At 39.0% G+C, this 24490-nt stretch overlaps 1 protein-coding gene across 1 annotated transcript; it reads right to left on the reverse strand.

Annotated features, from left to right (window-relative positions):
* Positions 1–4263: 4263 nt before the first annotated feature.
* c4b (complement C4B (Chido/Rodgers blood group)) lies at positions 4264–21021 on the reverse strand. The gene is made up of 41 exons (XM_074683898.1): positions 20889–21021; positions 20429–20621; positions 20179–20350; positions 20019–20089; positions 19828–19916; positions 19658–19740; positions 19484–19571; positions 18345–18468; positions 18095–18239; positions 17631–17743; positions 17386–17544; positions 17122–17289; positions 16840–17031; positions 16166–16309; positions 15951–16074; positions 14119–14190; positions 13800–14012; positions 13589–13703; positions 13290–13360; positions 13038–13177; positions 12740–12964; positions 11974–12025; positions 11788–11877; positions 11505–11711; positions 10874–10949; positions 10576–10768; positions 10400–10495; positions 9795–9957; positions 7842–8035; positions 7547–7705; positions 7402–7461; positions 7242–7332; positions 6985–7156; positions 6797–6887; positions 6610–6684; positions 6427–6529; positions 6242–6331; positions 6044–6148; positions 4985–5068; positions 4741–4873; positions 4264–4655 (listed from the first exon to the last, which is right to left on the reverse strand). Exons 1-41 carry the CDS (start codon positions 20957–20959, stop codon positions 4514–4516), a joined length of 5148 nt encoding a protein of 1715 aa, XP_074539999.1. The 5' UTR covers positions 20960–21021; the 3' UTR covers positions 4264–4513.
* Positions 21022–24490: the final 3469 nt, after the last annotated feature.

A 24490-nucleotide genomic window follows, 5' to 3' on the forward strand; every position in this document is an offset into this window, starting at 1 on the left:
GCAACTCATTCACTATACAGATGGTTACATAATCTGCTGCACACACAGCTCATAAAACCACACAATGAAACGTGCAACCTAAGCATTAAATCATGCAAAAAATTAGGATGCGAGACAATTCTTACATCTCACTTGTGCACAGACTTATTGGCTGCAGGTTTTTTTTTTTTTTACATAAAGTGGTATTCTACACTTTTACACTTTTTTTTAACACTTTTTACACATATCAGGCATCATATCACCTGTAGGGATTTTTATAGGATGCACAATTAAAATTACACAGTGTTGTATCCTCCTGCAACTCGTGCAGCAAAGCTTTTGTCTGATTAGCATTTTGATCATAGCAACACAAAGCAACAGTTCAAACCAAAGCTTTACAAATAAGTTCAACCATCCTTTTATACATGTACAGTTTGTACTGAATTTACTGAGATGTTTAAGTTTGTTCTGAACTTTTTTGTATTTTCTAACTCGTTTTGTGATGCACTGTTATATATTTCTGATTTTTAGTGATGTGTTTTTTACAAATATTCAAATAATGAATCAGATTAAATCAAAAATATTTTTCAAAACTGGATTCATCCTGATTTTAGTGTTTTAGTCTCCTTGTTTCACCATCTACAGGTACCAATCTCATGTTAAAGTTACACGTGGGTAGGGAATATCAGACTTACCAGAATAATGATGTAGTTCTTGGCTTTATCTCTTTCTTTGTGTTGCTCCCTCCATCTGTAAAGCTGGTTGTGATCTGGAAGGAGAGGGGTGACAGAAAGGACCACCACTAGAAAGAAGGAGAGTGATAAAGTCTGCCCCTACTTAAGGACCCCCCCCACTCCTCCACCACGCCTAGTGGTCCCACTCTCTCAACCACTATGGAAAATATTTGTCTTGGACTCACAAAAAGAGCTACATTTTACATAAATTTGAGTATCAAATTAGATTAAATGTGCTTTTTGTTTTTTTAATTGCAAATGCTTTAAGCACTGAACCTATTCCTCAGCAGCTTTAACAATTTGACATGAGATAAATTCACATCAGTGGTTTTTAACACGTAATATAAATTGCATTCTTTCTCTGAAAGTGTACTAGACATGCTAAGACGTTTCATGAGCTCCTATAACTGCATGTTCACATGCTCCTGCTTTGCATACCTGTCAACAGTTATTTCAGTGTCTGCTGTATGTGAGCTCATTTTCAGCAGACACTGCTAACACCCAGATACAGTGTTGGATGAATGAAGTCCTGCTCTGAGAATCATGATTCAGCTGGAATACATAGCATAACACTGCAGGTATTCAGTGCTGACTCTGGGGGACAGGAACCTCTGGACATATGAATCGGCTGTTTGTTGCAGGTAATGAGATGTAACTACGTGGGAGTTATGTAAGTGACCAAAATCCACCAGATTTAAGGAATGCTCTGTGAAGGCCTTGAATCTCTGACCAGATGGCCACCCACCATCCCACCTTTTGTAAACCACATAAAAGCAAGTATACCACGGGTCTTGAGCAAACAGGACAGAGGTGATATTTTACTACCTTCACAGGCGAGCTAGAACAAAAGTCTATACCATTAGAACATTTTAAACATAGCGTTACTATAATACATCTTTTGTTTACGACCAATAGATAAGCTGTTACTGTAAGCCATGTTATGTTTTATTTCCACCTAAAGCTATGGTTGATGGTCATGTATTCTAACCTTTAATTTTTTAGGTTTGATCCAGTCCTAACCCATTTGTCATGAACATGCCTTTGGTTCCTTTACTCTCCCACTTTGATTTACTTCATTTTTTTATAGAATAATAAATGGCGGGTGATAATCTTTTGTTTGGTCATGGTTATCAAAACTTAACAGACTACACTGAAAAAGTAAAACAGATTGATTCCTCTCATTACCTCTTCTTTTTACATTAAACAGATCATAGAGGCCTTATACAGAAGAATATTTAAATAGATGCAATATAAATGCTTCAGACTACATTATGCCCACTCACTCCTGCTTAAGTCTGATGAGAAGCTTTATTATGTATCAAAACTATTTTGAAGAGTTGTTGTGAAACTCTGACCAACACTGAAGAAACTGTACTCTCATGTTCTATTACTGTTACATGTTCTCACTCTATATATGTCGCAGGTAAGGCATGTTAGAGCCCACACAGTAAACAGACATGTTAACATTAGACATTTTTGTTGTGCATGAGTACATTCTGCTTGTTTTTTCTTGGCAAGTACACCATGACCCGATGGTAACAGAGGACTTACCTGTTACTGATCGTCCAGGTCTCTGGACATCTCACACTGCCAGTAAAATCCATGAGGCCAAGTTGAAAGAGCTGTTTGGTACAGGTGAGTATTATGGTATACATGTTTGTTATGTATAACTACAGGTATTGACTGTAAATCAGTTTAATATTTCTCTTCTGAAATCCCTCACATTTTGTCTGATTGAAACCCAAACTGATAACACACATCTACAGGTGCATCTCTTTAAAAGACAAATGGCCTGTATGCTTACCCACAATCCCTTTGCCATATAATCCATCACTCAATGTGTTGTTTCTGTTTATTACCCTGAATTTTTGGCCTCGGTGAACTAAATCACACATTTCTTAAGACAACATTTCACTCACTGTTGCTCCTACAAGTCACCTGTTGTATGGGAGGCAGTTGGAATTATTACTTTAGCAAAACATATGTGCTGCCTAATGTTCGCTGTCCCAGTAAACCAGGTCCCGTTAACTGACGCACTTCGTTTTTCATTCTTTTTTTGAATGTAACCGTTTTTCACCCATGTTTCTACCCTAATGACAAACAAGGTCACATTGGTGTTTGGATAAAATAAATTGTAATTGACAGTTTAGTGTGGACATAGAAGTGGGTGGTCCCACTCCATCAGTTCTTCCATCTGCTGGCAGCCTCCAGAAAAGCTCCGCCCTCACTCTTATCCTTTCTGCACCTTAGACCACCCTTAAACCGTTGACCTTGTGTTGGCCTTTGGAAAAATAAGAGCTGCTGCAAAAACTAGAGCTGCTGCACACCTACCAAAACACACCTGGCTGTGCAAGAACATTTCAGCGTTCTCCAATTCCAGATTCAGAGTTGATGCCTCGGCATATTTTGTTTGTTCAGGCATCCGAGCATCGACTCTTTGATTATTTGCATTGTCAGCGAACGTCTTGAGTAGAGCTATTGATCTGACGCACACATATCTTAAATGTCAGTTAAATTCCAAAAAGCATGAACAAAATTTAATCTTCTTTTCTCTTGATCGTGACTAATCATTAGCACACAGCCCCACACTGCTTAGTCATGAGCGACTATTGATAAGCAAAGAATGCATCAATGGAAAAAAAACACAAAACTATTTTCTATGCTGTTTCTGTTGGCTACCAATTACTAAATTAATCCCCAGATGAAATGTTTGATGCAGACGTCTTCACTTTTATTTGCTGTTATTGATTCAAAGTTAATGAAATGTCGTGTGGCAGAGGCTAAAACAGTGAGGGCGTTGATTCGGCTGTGATTGAAGTGATGGTCAGTACTCCCATGTTGCTTACATTGGGCCAAGGCTCTGAGATTAGAATAATATAAGCATATAAGCCTCTGCTTGTTCCTCACCTCTCCACCCATACCCTCCTCCCCCACTCCTCCTGCTCCTCCTGCTATGCTCCTCGTACTCTCCCATCACTGCTCTGTGTAACACTGTAAACTCAACACTTTAAAGTATGTAACTCCACTGAGAATCTGCAGTGGCATGTTTATACTCTCGTTGGAGAAGAGCGCTATTAGCTCTTTATTAATAAGGAGTGAATATTTTCCCTGAAGGTGATGACTGACTGACTTATCGCTTCATGACTCGACCGAGGGCAGACAGTCCAGTCATATGTTCAGACTGTAATGCCACTTTATGTGCACTGTACTAACCCAAAACCACCCCTCCTCCTCCCCCGCTTCCTCACCTTGCAGATGTTAAGTAAGGAGTGGGTTCCTTTAAGGGGGGCTGAGTCGAGTACAGAGACTCCTCTCAGCTCCTTCACTGCCAGTAAAAGAAAAAAAACTGAAAAAATAAATACATTCAGCAGGAGAACTAAATCAAACCAGTACACCAAACTGAAGCCCACTATTTGGACTGATATGAAAAAAGTAAATGTTTGTGAATGTTCTCCTTTCTTTCCAGCAGCCGTTACTTTTACATTCAGAATGGCTGTTGCAACATGCGTGTGTAGTTAATGCATCATTTACACACAAGAAAATGCATCGTTGTTTATTTACATTCATGCAGCTTTAGAAAACAGAGTGAAGAAAGAAGGTTACATTTTTGTTGCAGAATTTGAAATGAAAAGCAATACACCCACCCATCCACAGAATGCCTGGCAGGTGATAACTCAGCTAATATGAATGATACTCGATGATTATGAACAGTGAGAGGAGCTCTGTGAATCTCAACGATTACTGCAATGACAGAGCTGCTCCACAGAAAAATGAAAAAAAAAAAGTTTTGGCTGTTTTCTTCACTGTCTGCACCCATCACCTTTGTACCCCTGTGTGAAAGAATTGAACTTCTCGCAGGCTCTGGCATTTGCGCTTTTTTTGCATTCTTCGTCTGAAGGCCTCTTCTCAACCCAGGTGTTTGATTCCAGCAGGTACTGCATCCTATAAGAATGAAGGAGACTGAGCAGAGTTGGGGACAATTTGTGTAAAAAAAACAATCTAATTGGAAGGTAACAATGATACTTGCTTTTTATTTGAGTCAGTTGTGGAGCCATCTTTGCCCATGATCAGATACTGTTTTCCAACCTCCAGCTGTCCTGTACAGTGACGTCTTTTTGCAAACACTCGCGTTGAATTCTCATCGACCATGACATCTCCGTCTAGCAGACAAAGTTATTCTCAGAGTTTTAATATATCTTGCAAACATATCAGTAATGGAACAAACATTTTCAGGACCTTGTTCATCTACTAAGACTTGTGGTTGCACTTACGAGATTTGAGCACCTCGATTACGTTTGTCCCGTAGAGCTCAAAGTTGCCCTTCATGGAAATATTGAGTACTTCAACCATGTATGCTTCAATAAAAAAAGAAGAATATATCAAACACAGATAATCTGAAACATCCTTTTGCATATCTTGTCCACAGTATTAAAGGTCCCATGTTACGCAAAAATCACTTTGTTAAGTCTTTTAGTGAAATTTGTTTGGCTTTCCTCCCAGCCCACAAAATGTGATATTTAATGACAAAACCTGTACTTAGTAGTGCTTGTGAATGTAAAATCCTGAACTAAAACGAGCTGTTTGGATTTTGGGGATTTGCCGACGTCAGCAATTCCCTTTTTTGACCAATCAAGAGCAAGTCTGACCTGATTGGTCCACCGGAGCAGATACCCCTGAACCCCCTTCCCGCCCTCTCCCCACCCACTGCTGCTCTGCTTTGTTTTTGGCCGTAAACAGCCACATAGTTCCATGCACAAGCTTCCCATCTCAGAAGAAGACAAGATTAAGTGGCTTGAGTTCATTTATCAAGGAAATGTGCCAGCTACACTCGGTAAAACTGTGCATGTGTGTGCCAGTCACTTCATGGCCGACTGCTTTTCCAACTTTGGACAGTCCAACAGAGGGTTAGTGAATAGACCGGTCCTGAATCCAGAAGCATTACCAACTATCCACCAACAAACCTCAGACCCTGGAAATGTGAGTATTTTAAATGCTGTGTGCTGTGGAGCAGATGTAAGAGCTTTTCCTCAGTGTCCCCCTGTCGCTGTGTTAGCTTCAGGATGCTAACTTTAGCTGCAGTTAGCCTGTTGTTTTAGCCTGTAATGTTACAGTTAACGAGCTTCGCTGTTGACTAAACATTGTGCACTCGGAGCTTGTTGCGCCGCCCTCAGTGACACTGAAGAGCGAGGCGGTATCAGCAGTGGCTCATTTACATATGAAGGTCACGCCCACTAAACCAGAGTGTTCTGAACAGAGGGGCTATAAGAGCCTGGACACAAAACTGCAAAAAAGGAGCATAATATGGGACCTTTAACATTTTAAGTACTGACCATAATCTACTGTAGGGAAGAAGCAAGCATGCTGTAAGCGTTTGTCTACTTTCCCTCTTTGACCTCTTTCTGATTTGAAGGTGCTTTGTATTATGTGGCAGGGTCCTAAGGGAGAGGTAAACATCATGAAGTTAATATTTTATTCATCCACAGTGGTGTATTTTTGTATCAGCCTGAGTCTTAAGAGTAACGGCATACTTTCTGCACATTGACACACATCCTCCGAGCACAGTTTGGAGACCAGCTTGCTTCTCTGGGGAGCAGAGTAGAACACAGTACACTTTCTGTCTAAAGAGGAAACAGAAATTGTCATGAGGTGCTGGTCAATCGGATGTTTTCTCTACTGGGACCAGAAACCCCGAAAATGCTGTGTTGAAGCTTACTTGGTTCATAGTAGTCATAAAATACAGCAGGAGCAGGCTGCAGCAGACTGATGGGTACTGTCTGTGTTGCTCTGAAGTCTATGCATTCCTCTTCATCAAAGAGCTGGAGAAAGAAACGTGATCTTTAGGACAGGACAGGTATCAGACATCTTTTTGGTGTATATAAATGGATTTGAGCCTTACCCTGCTAAAGTATATAATCACTCTTCCAAAGGAGACCTCATAGTGAGAAATGTATCCTTCAGATCCATCTTTGAGCTGTGAAGACGAGAAATTCCACACAATTACCACACAATGGAGGTAACAACAAAACATAAAATGCACAGTAAAGCGTTAAATTTAACATCAAATTCTTTTCACAATTACTCACTATGTCAAGATCGTCTGTTTCAACCTCAAAGCCACTCAGAAGTGTGATGTCAGCAATGGCCATTCCTGTTAGATTGTTGTGCCGACTATGACTGTGCACATGACAGGAATAAAAACAAAGAAGGTGTGATATAATCAACTGTGATTGCTGCAGTAGTTGAAGAAAGAGGAAGTTTATATTTGTTTTACCTGACACAGACTTCATACTTGAGTTCCTTGTCTGAGTTCAAGTCATTATCAAGAGCTCTTCTGTGTCTGCTGTGGGCATCAAACCACTCAATCGCTGATCGAGTTACTCGAACTTCCTTGTCCTCAGTGTCATAATAGTCCTCGTAGTCCTCGTAGTTTTCTAAGACCTCAGCTGGAGAGATAGGGTTTAATGTTATTGTGTTGCTCTTATGAACTCTACGTGTGGCTGTGGTTTGTTACCAGTGAAAAAATCTCACCAGTGTATTTCACTGCCCCTTGTACCGTGACTCTGATGGAGACTTGTTCACAGGTGTCCTTGGGTTCCAGTAGATGATAGACTTTCATAACCTGTTGAGGGGATTAAAGGTAAGGTGCTGCTCTTTTTCAGCATGAAATATAGAAAGTAGTTGAACTTACTTTCAGCTTGGTCTCTCCTGTCCCTGTCACCTCCACTTTGATGTTCTCCCCGGCAAATTTCTAGGAGAATAAAAAGGTAATAAAAGACATGGTGGATCTTTTTCAAATAAGTATCTAAGAGGAATACTTGACTGCTCGGTAATACCTTCAGGTCTTGTTCCACCTTGTCCTTTTTGTTTTCTAGGTTGAGGTGTATGACATTTGATCTTCCTTCAGTTGTGAACTCTGCTCTTAGACTGGCTTCAGGACTGCCTGACCTCTTCAGCTCATACTCTCCCAGAGCTTCCAGAGCCATAGCTGTATCCTAGACATGAAAATGACGTATACTCATCATCCTGACTCAGATTGTTGGTCAGGACAAGGTTTGAGACTGTGCAGGGAAAAGGGAGCAGGATCCAAAAACAAGGTTAGTTTGAGTTCAACTTTGAAATCTTAGTCACCTGTGTTGATCTGAAGCCTCCCCAGTAGTTTTCTTGGGTGTTTAACCAACAGGCTGCTTTCTCTGCCCACTCAGTTTTTCCAAGCCCCACTGCTACAAGGAGGGCGTAGGCTGTAGTCTCTATTGTGATGGCATCTGCATATTTTTTGTTCTCTGGGCTGTGATTGGTTGTCCACAGAAGGCAGCCATTCTTTCCTGATAATTACCAAACAAATAATGCGTCACACTTTCAAATTAAATAATACGACACTGTGTTTCACCTTTTTGGCTCACCTGTCACCAAAATAAGATATTTGATTTGGAGTATGGAAAGTAGGACATGCTGAGTTTAAAGGTCCCATATTATGCAAAATTCACCTAAGGCTGGTTTTGTAACAGTAATATGCGTCCCCAGCCTGTCTACAAACACCCCCGATATGAGAAAATTCTATTGTCTTTTTCTCTTGTTTGCTCTAGACAAAGTTTGCTTTCAGGACATGTGTGCTCAAACACGTGGATTTAGGATCTGCCCTGCATGATGTCATGATCCTAAAAAAGTAACTCCTCCAGGCCCGCCCCTTGTACTGCGCGTTTTTCAACTTGGCTGCTCGGCTGCTTTGGTAAAATAAACATAGTGAAGGTAAGAGCGAAGCACGGCGGTTGCTCTGATGTTGGCTGCACAAAAGAGCCCAGAAGTCTTTTTTTAACTCCACCTCATGAGGTTTTGAAGACGCGGTGGATTAATTTTATATTTGATGGAGATGCACCTGCAACAACTTCTAAAATGCTGTATGTGTATGCTCAACATTTAACTACGGACTGCTTTCTCAACGAGGGCCAGTACAAAGCAGGATTCACCAAGAACCTGAAGCTGAAGCATGGATCTGTACCAACTGTCCGTGACCCAGCTACATACGTGAGAGCTGTAAGTTTTACTAATTTATGTTGCTTTACTATATGCTCTACCTAGCGCGACAGCCTGATGAATGTGGTTTTAGCACGGCAGCTAACGTAAGTTACGGTTTGGAACTTAGTTTCCTCACTACGTTAACACACATGAGTAAATTGTATCAGGGGGCATTAAAGAGAAGATAAACGGACATATATTTCACGTGAAGCGAGCTTTTTATACATAATGTTATCTTTTGTTTGGACGGATGTGACTACTTGTCGCGGTTGCCCTCGGCGGAGCTAATGTTGTGCTACAGGGTAGCAAACGTATCTCAACTGTTATTATGGATGCTAGGACCACAGTCACCACTAATGTGTGTGTTACTGCTGCAGTTTAGTTTGCTTGATAGATGTCCCTCATGATACTGTCTTGAAAAACTAACAGTCCAGGCTGAGTACAGTTCTTTCTACTCGGTGTGGTCATATAACTCTGGTTAGCACCAAGCTGCTAATGTTAGCTTTATTTACCTGATGGTAACTGCAGCAGGATATCAAGACACATAACATTTGTTACTAACCACTAAGAAACGTCCTGCTGCAGCTGTAGGGTTGGGACTTCTTCAGGTGCCTTTCCTTCTGGGTCAGACTCTGGATCAAACTGGTACGACTGAACCACGGCGCTTCTATGAGCCATATCTATGCACTCTCTGTAAACACTGCAGCATGGTACGGGAGCGAAAGCCACACCCTCGTCCAAAGAAGTTGTGAAGGAGGCGTGCTCATTATCATTTAGAGCTACACCCACAGAAACAGCTTGTTCTCCGGAGCGCTCGGGAGAGGGGATTTACAGAGTGGCTAAAGTCCAGAAAATAACTAGATTTTGAGGCAAAAACTTTAAATTGACTGTCCTGGGACCTCTGAGACCTATTTGAACTTCTTAAAAAGTTGGATAATATGGGACCTTTTAACTTTCTAAGTCACTCCAAGTTTACTGTTTTATCTGTTCCTTTTTTTATGTATAAAAATACCCCATAAACTAGTTTTTTTCTACATCACTCAAACCATTTTCTTTAGTTTGACATGCCTTCAACAGCAAATGTCTGAAGTTTAGACCAGGCAGATGAGTGATCTGTTCCTGATGGAAGACAAAACGCAAGGCAGTGGGCTGTAATGGCAACAGCATATGGATGTGTAAGATCCTGAAAGTGTTGCTGGAGATACGTTGTTGCTCTTGAGATGCTGGCCACCTGGTGGACAGAAACAGGTCAGTGGTCAGACCTTTTTTTAGTGTAATATCACTTTGATATCATGGACGTAATACAGTGTGTGAACCACTCTTAAGATGAGAGTGTTAAACATAAGAACCCAAAGAAACTCTTGTGCTGAAAAGTTTTTAAACATTACTTTGGCATAGCAGTGCTTTCAGGTTATTCAGCAACCAGTAGTTTTAGTCACAAAAGGAGTTACTGACTTCAGTATAAACAACATGTAAAAAATACTTTTTTAAGTTTAATGGGACCCCTAAAAAATTGCATGCCACAGGTGGATGTTAGGCTTTTGATCCATTAATGGCAAGTGAGGTCAAATCATGGGATGACCATATTCATCAGGATCCAATCTTTAAGCTCAGTAAGTGTCTGATTAAAACAGCAGCCCATTTATATAAAAAATAAATCAGTGTTTTCTTACCGCTTGACTTCTCTCCTCAGGAGTCAGGAATTCAAGAGATCGATTCAGTGCTATAGTTACAAAAGCTGTGATGGCTGCAACTTGATCGTCTCCTCCCTATATTAAAAATAAGTGGTATTTTACTTGCAGTCCATGGCTGTGAAGCCAATAACACAACTTAAAATGACAGAAGTTACCAGAATTCCTATGTGTATCACTGGATTTAGGTCAGGGAATGACCCATCAGTACTCTGCGCTGACATCAGGTATCTGACCGGATGTCGGATCTCTTCTTCTGGTATAATTTTCGCCACACTGCTCTGCTCCCCCAAGAAATCAGACTGACGTTGAGCAACCAACGACAGCACTTTCACAATAAATGCTGTCAGCCTGTGAACACAAGAAGGAAAAAGTTTGACAATTCAAAATGTTACATAAGGACACTTGATGTTGGTTTGCCTGCAGTCAGAAGCCAACAAGGCAACAATTACTCACCATGTGCTTGGTTTCACTTTTTTGTATGGTACATAAGAGCCATCGTCCTGCTTGTGATCCATGACTCTTGCGGGACCTTTCAAGAAGAGATTAAGTAAACACACATGTTTTTTAGTCATCTGTACAGGGTGTGGAGTTCAAATCAAATAATATGATTGAGGAAGAGATAACAAGTTGTTACATTTTGGGCAAAAAGTTATCAGTTTGGGCCCAGCTTCTTGTTACATTTTGGGTCAGTTATTACATTTTGGGGTTTCTTAAACTTTTTTTAATTACATTTCAGGCACTTTTGTTACATTATTGACCAGTTATTACATTTCAGGCCATTGATACACATTAGGCTTTAACAGGCATCTGCCCAATATGTCCCTCCCCACTTTCACCCTGTTTCCTGCTCTATCAACTGTCCTGTGACCTTTGAACAAAGACATGAAGTAGCTAAAACATCAAATAATGTTGCAATTTAAGAAGATCAAAGACATGGCTTTGGTGAAAATGATGGGGAACAGAAGAAGTTTTTTCTGTAAGGTTTTGATGACTGGGGAAAATTCAAGATGCTCAGCTCATGGAAATGAGTTGAATCGTGTGAATTATTTCTGACAAACAAAACTTGAGCTTGATGTGTTCGTACCATGTTGAACGTACTGCAGGGCTTGATCTCTGGCATCAGCCGGCAGGTCAAACCATTGATCACTCAGGTCGAGGTAGCGGAGTGCTAAGACTGTAAAAGTTAGCGCTGATGAGGTCTGCTCTGAACACCCAGTAGGCATTCGTAGCAGGTTTTTAACCTTGGCAGGAGAAAGAAGATTCCTTGCATATGAACTGCCAAATCCACTCCCTGTGGGATATGAGGAGAGAAATTATCAGGCTCTGTAAGAAATAAAAACTTAAAGTTTGTGTCTTACAATACATGCCTTCGGCAGAAACAAATATATTTGAGCCAGAGCCGGGGACTCTGTCCTCTGGTAAAGATCCATCAATGATGAAAGTACTGGCACTCTTTCCTGTCAAGTAAAAGTGATAAAATAAAGTAAATGTTCATTTTGAACAAATAAGAGAAAACCATTCAGCAATAACAAACAATAAAACTGATAACTCACCATCAAGTTTAAACACTTTTGTTTCTTCCACGCTCTTCTCCATTCCCTCTGACTACACCATTAGAAAATAAGAGCAGAGGGAGGCAGGTGTGATCTGAGTTAATATCAGTAACCCTCAAGATGCTCTTTAGGTTCAATTTGAAGTCAAACTCTTTGTTAATTTAGAAAAAATTTTTGCCACGGATGTGAAATTAGTTTTTAAAAATATCAGTAAATGTGTTACAAGTGCTTAAAGGTCCCATATTATGCTCCTTTTCTGCAGTTTATTATGGATCATTGATGTCTTCATGAAATGGTAGTAACATGTTTTAGTCCAAAAAGACAATAAATCAAGCACAGCAGCATTGTTTCCAGGCTCTCAAAACAGAGCAGTGATGGCTCTTCAACTTTGGCATTCTCCTCCCTGCTGCTGGAGAGATTTCTCTCCAGCAGCAGGGAGGGGAGTTCAGTTGTATCTGCTCCAGTGAACCAATCAGGTCAGACTTGCTCCTGATTGGTCAAAAAAGGGAATCGCTGACATCAGCAAATCCCCAAAATCCAAACAGCTCATTTTAGGTCAGGATTTTACATTCACAAGCACTACTAAATACAGGTTTTGTCATTAAATATCACACTTTGTGGGCATGGAGGAAAGCCAAAGACCCACAAATTTTACTGAAAGACATAAAGTGATTTTTGTGTAATATGGGACCTTTAAACATTAGCATCTGTGTACGTTCAGCATTTATTCTGAACCTATTCGCAAAAAATAGTGCTTGTTTCTCACCAACACATTTAGAGTCTTCTCAATAGCATCCCTCCAACCTCCTTTGTCTACATCACCGATGTCATAGAGCTGTATTTTGATAGGTATGGGACCATCCACCATGGGGACAGCAGAGAAAGAAACCAGCTGGGAGGACTCGGGCCCCAGAGTAAAGTTAACAAAGGTTGTAGCAGTGGCTGAGCCAGGGGAGCACAGCCCTTCAGTTTGTTCCATTTTAACTGCAAACTGCAGAGAAAAGACTTGTAAAATCTGGATTATAAGTGTTCAACAGGTGTTATCACTTTAAGGTTATACCCACGTGGATTGTGTCCTGGCCGTAGTTGTAGATGACAGGTGAAATAGAGAGTTGCTCATATTTTTTCACAGAGTAAGGCAGCCTCAAGGACACAAATATGTCCTGAGATGCTTTGATTTCTGTGGGTTTTACTACACAGAAACCTGAGGGGGAAGCAGAGTTCATTTCATTCAAAGGTCAGATTAAAAAATAAATAAATAAACCTCTTTATCCAGGCATCCTAGTTATATTCGAGACAGTAAAATCTGTCCTTACCAGTGTCTGCAGACACGGTCACAACCTGGATCTCCCATGTAGTGATCGAATCCGGAAGAATTATTTCATGGCTGAGGATTTACAATGAGTCATTTGTGTAACGCATCTTACAAAATATTTCTGAACATGCAGTTAATACATAAGATGAAGAGTAAACATTAAGTCACACTAAATGTTAACAAAAAGTAGAAAATCTCCCATAGAAAATATCACACACAAAAACTAAAACAAAATCATCACTTGTGGCAAACATGTGAATCCTCTGTATCACACTGAAAACTTCTGTGTTCACCTCTTACCTTTTTTCACCATTTACGTCAAATTCTCTGAACTCAAAGCTTGGTGGAAAAAGTCGCCGAATGTTCCGACTAGCATTTTCCAAGAAGAACTGTTCAATTTCCTCTGATGATACAGCTTGAAATCAAACGTGAAAGGTTTGTAGTTAAACAATGTGAAAGTCATGCAACAATCATTACATGTTATCTATATGGCACAACAATTTAATCTTACTTCTTCCGAGTCCTTTCCTGGCATCCTCTTGTGCCTTCTTTTGTCTCAAACGTTCTCCCTCGAGACAGCATCGTAAAAACGCCTCAGAACAAAGAGTATTTTCTTCAACCAGAGAGACTCTCCTCGCTCTTTCCACACATGTTCGTTTCATGGGAATGAGAGAAAAGCCGTGAACACAGCATTCTTTCAATTTTTCGTCTGAAAAGTTTGACTCTGAAAGTGAAAATGAAAAGAAAACAGAAAACATTTCAACATTTTCCTCCCAGAAGTGTCTCACTGTTTCCCAGATCTGTGTTGGATTGAATGAGTAGTATCTCACTTAAGGTCATCATTTCCTGCTCAAGGTCAATGTCGCGTGTTTGTCGTGTTGAACGTGTGTTACATGATAATCCTGTAAAGATACAAAAATATTAAACTTAGGGTGTGCACTGTGAGTGGACAGCTTGAATTTTGATGATTGGTTGTCGACCCAAAAAGTAATAATAAAAAAAATTCCTGAAACATCAATGTTACTTTTTTTTCTATTAACCACCATAAGTACTAGGGGTGGGAGAAATCAATCGAAATCCGATTATCAGGTTTTTTTTCTATGGCAATATCAAAATTGTGATTCTTTGTCAAAAAATCTGTTTTTCTATTTTTTCAAATTCAAATTCTTCATTTCTGTCTTTGTTAATAAAATGGATTGGAACAAATTTACCTCTTTTCTCCAGCAGAGGGTGAAATGTTTCTCTCTGTTGCACATGATGTGCATTTTATGGGAAAATATGGCTCCTGATATAGTCTGTAGACGTAATCATCATCATATAACTTTTTCACTTGGGTTGTTCTTAAAGATGCTATGAGGAGGATCTGTTGTAATTGCACTCCCTCGCCACCTTGTGGCCCGGAGTCTCTGCACACTGTCTTAAATTACTTTTAGCAAGGCATGTGTTTGTTTTGGAATCAAATGGAGATTGGATCAAACCAGTTTTCTTGATTCAAGACAACTTTTTACTGGATATGATGTGCTGAGGTAAGGTATTTATCAGGACAGTTACATAGAACTACAGTTTGAAACATGACATCAAGCAAACGTTTTAGCAGCTGGCTATATGTTGGTGAAATTGTCATCCTGGTGCTCTGACGTACTATCTGTAGGCTAACATGACAACAAGTAAACACTGTCAGTTTGTAAGTAGTTTAGTAGCCGTTTATGTTTAGCTCAGCCAGCAGCGCGGTGTTCTAAGACATGTCCATAATGTGTAAGGTTAGTGAATCCTGGTCATTTCCTGCCAGTCATCTACCAAGCTGAGCTAACATAACCTCACTCTTCATTTAATTGATAAACTCTCAAGTGTGAACAGACTACTGCAGAATAACTGCTGGATGTGGGTTGGAATGAACATTATCATAAACAGCTTAGCCCCTGTAATATAGAGCTAAAGGCTAATTAGCCTTTAGCTTTCTTCTGCTCTTCTGTCCTTCTTCTGTCTGATAGTTAGGCTCCAGTGTCCACCATCACTACAAAATTAATTGTAAAAAAAAACACAGATCTCTGTGTTTTATCTCTTCACACTACTAAACTGTGTCAGCCTGCGTGGTGATGTCGTAAAAACCTAGACGAGCCGAAAATTAATCTGGTCCTTGATGACCCAAACTGGAAGCTAAGACGTAGCAACTTAAAATGAGACTTAGAATAAGACTTTAAATAATAAACCTATAACCAGCAGTATTGGTGCTAATAATCTCATTTCAAAGTGTGGATTACAATCAGGCATATGTCTGGAAGGGAGACTTTTTAAGTATCACTTTCAAACTCCTCACAGCCCCTTTAAAAAAAGCAAACTAAAAATTGCAAAAATCGTAAATATGGAATCAGCAGCCCAATAATCCTAATTGAATCGAATCGTGAGAATAGCATATCATCCCAACCTTAATAAATAATAAATAATGTTTCATTCTATTCTTTTTATACACATAATTCTTAGTCTTTGGGTCAAAGATTTGGTTCTGTAATCCTAAACTCACTGACAGTTTTCTATGGTCTGCAATTCATAACTTATCCCAAACCCAAGGCCCTGACAGGTGAAAAATATTTCATAATAAATATCTTTCTCTTTCTTTTATTTTCAGTACTTTAAAAAAGAACTTTGTTATTTTTCCTCATACCCTTCTTCCATTCTGACTCAGAATGAGTGAAATATGACAGTCCAGCATCAGTCAGAACTGAAGCAGGTGTAGATCCTCCTCCATAGGAGCAGCCCAGGTCATATGACTGCATCGCGGAAAACACCTGAAAAGTATCAACAGGAGTATTTGAATTGTATATTAATGTGTATATTGGTGTGTTTTAAAAATGAGTCAAAGTGTGAGGATGATCATACCTGTTTTGCTGTGAGTTTGTTGTTAGCTTTGAGAGCGTAGATAGCCTTATCTACAGCCAGCATTGCCACTTTGGCATTTCGATTATTCAATTTAAAATGCACTTTAGTCTGTGTTGTTGGTTTAGCTTGTCCTTCAGTTTTAACCTAAATGAGTTCAAGCATCCAAGTAAATTTTAAAGAAAAGTTTTCAAACAGCAAACAAATTTATACATCAGATGCACTCAGTCTTTGGTTAGTTGTTGAAATTAATCCTAAATCAACCAATTCATAGACTTTTAGATGAAAAAGAGTGGTATGAAGCTAAAAAAAAGATACAGTCTTGTTTATGTAGATCTTTGAAATGTCAATAAAAAATTGAGGTATTTTTCTTTGACTGGTACAGAGTAATGAAGCTAATCGTCGCCAGGGGCCATATTGGAAATGAGACAGGCTTTGAGCCTCCTCCATAACAGCTATACAGTGCCAGACGTGAGCAGTGCCTCTGATTGGGAACACACGCTCTCTTTTTTGTCTTTTACTTGATGTGTATGTGGTTCACACTCTTTCAACAGGCAGCCTCAAGTGGAAACTTAAGGAACTGCACTTTTTAGCACTTTCTTGAATGCTTCGAGTTTTTTTTAAACCACATGTTTCCCCATGTCTCAGACTCATGCTTGTCTGTGCTGTTTACTCACCTCAACCTGTATCTCGCAGTCATCATGGACATCTACCCACGCTGAGTCAGCGATGATGTTGCCATTCTGGTCGTAGAAGTAAGCAACCAGACGGAAGAACGGAACCATTTGATGAGTTACTGGCAGCGTTTGTTTGAGTGAAATACCAAATCGCAATTTCCCTTGGTCTACCAGGATCCCTCGGCTTAAGACCTGTAACACAAGCAATTTTTATCAAAAGTATAAACATGTCCTGCTTTTCTTTGTGAAAAAACATGCTGCAGTCATGAAGTGATTCCTCACCATGTAGTATATATATCCAGAGCCAGGGCCATTAACGGTGGTGTATTCTATGGGCACCGATTGACCCACAGAGTAAACCTTGTGGCTTACACTCAGGTAAAGGAAGCTGTTGCTTGGAGATGTAGCTCTTTGAATGACTTTACTTTGTTTCAGATCATCCGCAGATACCTAATAAAATAAAAACACCAACAGTCGATCTAAAACAAAATGAAATCCAGAGATTTATCACAGTCATAACACCTGTTACTTGCTCAGGGACTTTACATGGAGAGTGATTTGGTCTACAACAGCAATGTTGAATATCATCATCACTGTCCCCTCCTTGTCGGTGGTGTCTGCCTGGTACTCTTCTGTAGATGATGACACGTTAACCTTTACTAGCACATTGGCTGCTGGGGAGCCATCAGGGTGACGCATGAGCACCTATATTAATAACAAACAAAATCTGTGACTCAATAAATCCATCCAGACATTATAACAGCTGTGTCGTGTTGAGATCTTATACATACCCTGACATCAAGAGGATATCCGGGGAGGAAATTTGAACGTATTTGAGAGAGATCCATGGTGTACTTGTGGGGGACGATGGGAAGGTGAACTTCATCGCCTTGTATTTCACCACCTGGACCAAACAAGACAAACAAAACATGTGATGCCATGCAAAATCATTCCTAGCTTCTATTTGAGACATTATGTTTGCGCTTATAAGAAATTTATAAGAAATACTTCATTTATACTACTCTGTTCTTTGCTTGACTTTTCTAAAACTGAGACCTCATGTATGGTATAGTCAAAGTACTGTATCATTTTTCACTTATAATAATGCAATACCAAGGATTAGTAAGTATCAGACTTTACTGTCCACAGCACATCCTTTGTACACAATACTCCAAATCTTTATCCTTAATCCAGTCAGTTCTTATGGGAGGTAACTGATTTTTAGCGATGTATAATGTGGCAAGGTGCACTTTACTTAGTATGTTGGTGACAAATACTCCCAGGTAGAGTTGTGCTCCTCTCTGCTGCAGTTTGGAAAGAGTTAGATTTTGCTTTTGGAGCTGCAACTGTAAGTCCACAATCCGAAGAGAAGCCACTGTGGGTTCATCACCATTCTGGACCTGTAAGGGTTCACATAAAAGACTGATGTTCCTAGAAAAATGAAATACCTGATCTTACCTGTTAAAAATAACAAAACATGAATTTTAGATAATTTGTTTCCTCACCGATCCAGTTATTTCCAGTCCTCCGATGTAGACAGGCTTCCCATTTTGACCACTGACTGGATCCTTTTCTAGAAAACCAAACTGGCAGTGGTAAGCCCCTCGAACTTTCTCCCCATGTGAATACCTAGAAAATCATAAAATACTGAAAAAGAGTTTTGCCCGCAAGCAAATAATGGCACACAACAGGCACTTGCCTTAAAAGCCGGTGGCCCATGTTGTTAAGTTTTGGTGAAAGAAATTTTTATTTACTCACAATCTGTTTTGATTGTGAGTTAATTGATACTTTTCATATTGAAACACAGAGCTTATTTCACTTGCTGTGTTCCAAAGAAGCGACAACCTCCGGTCTAAAAATATAAGACAATGCAGAAGTGCTACAATCTGCTTTTTCTCGAGCGTCAGCTTGAGACTGGCTCCAGAAGTACCGTAAATGACATTAACAACTACAAGTGACAAGATTTACCGGTGTTTCTTTCTCATCACTTCACTTCTATCTCACGGATTGTCTCTAGTGTCTCAAAGTGGTTATAGCGATGGTTTAAGTTGTTTGGAAGCTTTCCGTAGTAATGAGGTCAGCCATAAGCCTTTAAACTGCCTGTTAGCTTTTGACATTTGCAATTCTCAGTTGATTTGATATGTTTCTGTGATGAAAGTTTAAATTCTATTCTGAAGCTGAAGTTATACTGATGTATGCTAACTGCTAGCATATCAATGCAGTTTCCCATATACGTTAGCATCAAGCTTGCGTTATTTTGTTATTTTGGTAAATAAGGTGATTTATACCATTTCGAATGTACTGAATATGAATCTCCTGAGAGAGAGTAATGTACATTTCTTTATGAAGTCAGTTCTTCAGTAAAACTTCAAGCTGAAAATCCTGAATCAGAGTTTTCCTGGGAAATGTTATCTAACTGCTAAGCTAAGATAGCTGCAGCAGACAAGTCGACAAAAGGCCCTGGGCACAAAGTAAAGAATTGGTAAGAGAATCGTTAAGCAATGAGGCTAATGATATCGATGGATTGAAACATTTCTTATTGATTCTCAACAGGAACCGGTTTTCGATTCCTGTCCCTAAATAGCCAACAGAAGTTTATTACACTTAAAAATAGCTAAAGGAAGGAAAATAAAACCATACCTACCTGGCTGAGATAGTGAAGCTGATGTGTTCATCATTTAACAAAATATAGCTCTGCTTCATTGCGATGTTTACCTCAAAACTCGGTAACACTATGAAATGTAATAAAATGTTGTACAGGTTAGGAATATGATCAGCTGGTGAAATGTAGCATGTAACTAAAGCCAAATCAGCTTACCAAACTTTTTGACTTCAAACTCCCGGGAGGCCTTGTTTGCTTCGTCGTGTTCGTAGTGTGCAGTTATCTTCCATGTGCCCAATCTTTATCAACACAGCAATCATGTGTTAATTCTAAATTGTGTATCGTGTTTCAGAAGACAAAAGTGTTGTGAATCTTTATTAACATACTTCGAGACATCAGGTATTTGGAAGTTTCCTTGGTATATTCCTCCTTTTGCCTTCAGAAGGTATTTTATTACCCTGTTTCCAGCTGCATTCTGTTGCCACAAAAAAACAAAAAATTAACTCAAAAAATGCAAAAATGTGCAATGTAAGTATTTCTTAAAAACTCCTTAAGTAGTCACTAAATACAGACTCACAATTACAGACAAGTGGAATGTTTCCTCATGAGGTCTGAGAGTGTGGTCGAGAGTGAATATCCTGTACTTCACTAAAAAAAGGTGACAACAACAATCAAATCTTTACATTAGGGAAACACTTTACCTAAATCTTAATGTATGTACATTTGTTAACTTATACCTGTCTTTGTTGGGTTGTAGATTGGCTGATCAGTCTGAATAAAGATGTAACCCCTGTGTTGTGAGATGAAGACCTTTGTAATCTTCCTGCCAAAAGAAGGACTCTCCGCCACGAGGTGAACATAGTGTCTTTCTCTTTTAGGAGTGAGTTGAAAGTACTTGTCTCTGTTTATCTGTGAAATTGAAAAAATGTAAGCTTCCTAAATTTTACAAGTTTCATCAGAATTGTGTGTTGAGCAAGCTTCACATACCATGAGCTCAACTGTTTGGATGTGCTCATTTTCCTTATGCGGGACAGGTATCTTCTCCGTCAAACGTGTGTTTCTTACAGTTGGATGTTCCAAGAAGATGTTTACCGGTTGATTAAAATAGGAGTTTCCCATCTGGACAAACACTTTCTCCTTAACACCCACATGAAATACACCAGGGGCAGAGATAAAGAATCTGCATAAAAAAGGAGACAGAATAGCATACTTCATCCTTTTGTTGCTGTGGTTTGTCCGGATTGCACATCTGACATCTGTAAAACTGCACCTTGTATATTTCCGTCAAAATCATTTGATCAAAGTAATTTAACACATACAAGGCTGAAAACAGGCATTAATTCTAATGTGTAATGGTTTAAGATGGCTGAAAGTATTTTTCAAAACTCACATGTTGGCATATTACATTATTTTATAGCATGGATTCATGCAGCTTTTTTATGTTTACCTGTTGTCTGCCAAACACTTGCATCCCGTGGTCAAGACCAGGAACAGTATGGAAAGGATGAAGTGCTCCATGGTGCTCCTGTCCTTTCTCCCCCTCTGCTCTGACTCAGACTATGCTTTTATCAGGTTTTATTATTTAACCACCCCTGTGTTACACAATCACCGGATCACTGGTCAGTGCCCTCCCTCTTTTTTCTTCGTTTTCAGATAACTCTGAGAGAAGTGGGGTTTTTTTTGTTTTTTCGTTTTGGTTTGTTTCTTTTGGTGTAAGCCCTGACTGGCAATACACAAAACAAATGAAACAAATCATCATCCTATCAATCTGCATGCTTACTATGGGGTAAAACATATTCTAACAATTACAGGTACTGTGTAAATCTGTGTATATTTGTACATAAATAAAGTCTTTTAAACACATTTAACCTTTGTGAAGTTATCCATAGAGATCAGGTTATAATGGATTTACAGGTGTAGTACTGTTTCTGACTCTGAAATGTTTTGTTTTTTGAAAGTCTACTTCTTCACCCTTGTTTGGCCTGCAGCATGGAAAGTGTTTGTTTCTGTTTCACAATCTGCATCCCTCCATTGGTCAGTGCAGGACAGGCAGATTTCCCCCAGATCATGTGATTTACAAGAAATCTAGTTTTGGCTCTTTGGGCGCTGGCTGGGGGAGTGCTTCTGACCGTAAAACACATGGTTCAGGAGCAAATAGTCAAGCACAGCACAAATATATCTGTCACTTCTCAAACAAACATTGGTTCCTATTGGATAAATTATTTTAGGCTTTTTTAATGTATTTCAAGAGGAACTTAAGCTTCCTCTTCTACATTTAATCACTTTCCACCCCTGCTCTGCATGTTTCACTGGTCAAGTTTTAATGCTCAGGGAGATTTTAAAACAACAAGCTGTGCCAAAATCAAGCAAAATTGAAGAGTTGTAATGTTTGGAAAAAAAAAAACCAGACTTTGTCACAGAAAGCAGAAAAATATACACAGAAACAAGGTTAGATACTTTATTTTTTGAACAGCTAAGTGTACAATTCATCCCAAGTTTGTTACAAAAAGAAGCTGGATACAGTTTGGACAAACAGTTATTTTACATGTTAAAATCAAAACCACTGCTGGATGAATAATAGCGCATTGTCTTTATTGTTACACTTACACTTAAACCCCTTGTGTAAATGAAAGCACTCAAAATTACCTGTAAACACTAACATGGTCAACCAAGTGAAGAGATTCTGATCTCTGAAAATTTACTGTGTTGAACCTAGATATATTGTGTTTGTAGAGTGTCTTTGCTTTTTTTTTTTTTTTTTTTTTTTTTAGTATTTTTCTATTCTTAACCTTGGTATTTAGGAGAAAAAAGGGAGATTTGAATTACATTTTAAAGATATACCCCATTTAGCCCTCTGCGCCCAGAAAAAGCTGTAAAAATGTGACTCCTGTGAACTTACAATACAAACTAATTCTCTAACAAACAGCACCGTATCATAGAGTGTATCACAACAGAAAAAAAAATAGGTTATGCACTGCTGCAGAGGTTAGGAGCTGTAGTATATAAAGACACATTAGGCCCATAGAACAGTAACATCTGTTTCAGCCTCTGTTTCACTAAAGCAGCTTAAAGCCATGAGGGCTTGTGCCATATCATCACTTCAACCACTGATAATCTCATTCTCCTCGCACAGAGAGGGAAAGAAATTATATTTTGCCTTACAAAATAGAAAAAACCTATTCCATTTAACTTGTTTCTTGAGTTAATACATACTTAAAAATCTTTAGATCTAAGACAGTTGGGATTTTAACATTCTTATAAGTGTCCCAATCCAGCCTTGGAGGTTGGTGGTTGAAAGGTGGCCTGTGAGATCTCAGGGAATTGCAAGTCATAAATTAAGAAAAAAAAAAAAAAAACTAGGAAACTACATTTTACCTGTATAAAGGGTCCCATTTTTAATGCTGTAAAAGTATTCTATTGTTTAAGACTCTATCAGCTGTTGTCTGAAATAAGTAAGTGAAATTTGTTTATGCAGCAACTTTACATGGTTAAAGGCAAATCGGAGATTGCAAATAAGCCTCAATGAACATTTGAAAATCCAGCACTTTACAAATTTATACAATTGACTGCACATTAATTACTAATAAATTTCATTCACATCCATGTGAATTTCGAGTGTATCACAGGAGAAGTTAGCAAGAGGCTGGAGCATGATGTCCATCCACAACTCCTGGATCTGAAGAAGCAACACAAGAATTGCGTTTGGACAATCAGCACCAGACTCCCTGTCAAAGTGACTGAGCAGCATGGATAGAATCCTTAAGCTCCAAGAGTAAAACCTGCAGAAGGACGATGGTTTGATAAAATATCACATGCAGATAAGTCACATAATTGTAGAATATCTTATCAAATAGCCTCTATGAGGAGTTGCTGTTAGCTAGCAGAACAACTGAAGAGGTAACAACTATTGGAAGAAGAATGTTGGTTACACATTTAGGAGTTAATTCAAGAGTAACTTTGTGTCCACAACTGAATATCTTTTATTTTATGTAATGATTAATCTAAGGACACGTTCTTTTAGTTCTATTAACAGTTGATGTATTAACTTGACATAATAAGTCAAAAATGAACAATTTTAATACTCACAGTGCGCTCCATCAACAGTACATTGATAATAATCCCAGAAAGGCAGTAATTACTATGTATCACTTTGCAAAGATATTATATCATTTTCTTTTTAACTTCATATATTGTAAAGTTCCCTCTCCTCTGCGTCCGTCCTCAGCCGCTGTGTGTCCAGTTTGCCTGTCCATGTCCCTTCTCTATCTCTTCCCCTCTATCCATCTCATTTCATGCAGGAGTGGGGTTACCTAAGAGACTGGGCCTCAATGGAGAAAATCTCTTTTCTACAATTAACTGTGAAAGTGACAGAAGGAAAAGAAGGGAGGGATCTTTGGAGGGGTGCAAGCCCAGAGAAGAAAGGGGGAAAGGACACAAGTGCGCATGGCAGGTAGAGAGAGGGTTAAACATGAAAATTTAAGAGTTTGAACATTTTAGATTACATTTTTATGTATTTTGAAAACGACCACATTTATCTAAATGTGATATTTGAAGTGTCTTACAGCAGTGTTTCATTGAGTCTCTTTACATTTGAATTTCATTAATTATCTTAATTTTATAAGGAGAGATGTTAAACATATATATTTATTCACTTTCTAAATGCAAGGATTGATTTAATGCACTATACTCACTAAATTTGTGGACACTCTTCTAATAAATATAGAATAGAATAGAATAGAATAGAAAATACTTTATTTATCCCCGAGGGGAAATTCAGACATATACCTTTTAGTTTTATAGCACCTCATACTTGAATTGGGATTAGCCCAAATTAGGTTGCATTACACTGATCCTGTTGAGAGTGAATTATACCGATCACCATAATCTCTAAATATGCAGAGGGAGTGACCACATGGTTTCTATGGAGAGATGTACACAAAAGGGTGTGGCGTGGGAATGTCCTCAGAGGTCAGGAGTGAGGGTAAAGGGGTCAGAGGTCAGAGCCAGCTGGACAGCACACAAGAGGAGATGAGGGTGAGAAAAGGAGGC

This window comes from Halichoeres trimaculatus, unplaced genomic scaffold (genome assembly GCF_033239565.1).
Source record: "Halichoeres trimaculatus isolate MK-OKI-2021-1 unplaced genomic scaffold, fHalTri1.1 fHalTri1_scaffold_12, whole genome shotgun sequence".
Taxonomy (NCBI): Eukaryota; Metazoa; Chordata; class Actinopteri; order Labriformes; family Labridae; genus Halichoeres; species Halichoeres trimaculatus.

Bases quoted from the DNA above. Each gene is read 5' to 3' on its own strand.
- c4b (XM_074683898.1), bottom strand. From the start codon at position 20,959: ATGGAGCACTTCATCCTTTCCATACTGTTCCTGGTCTTGACCACGGGA. The intron at 18,240-18,344 runs GTGAGGAAACAA...GAACCCTTACAG, and splicing joins GACTGGAAATAACTGGATCG to GTCCAGAATGGTGATGAACC. The intron at 13,178-13,289 runs GTAAGGACAGAT...CTTCCCCCTCAG, and splicing joins GACCGTGTCTGCAGACACTG to GTTTCTGTGTAGTAAAACCC.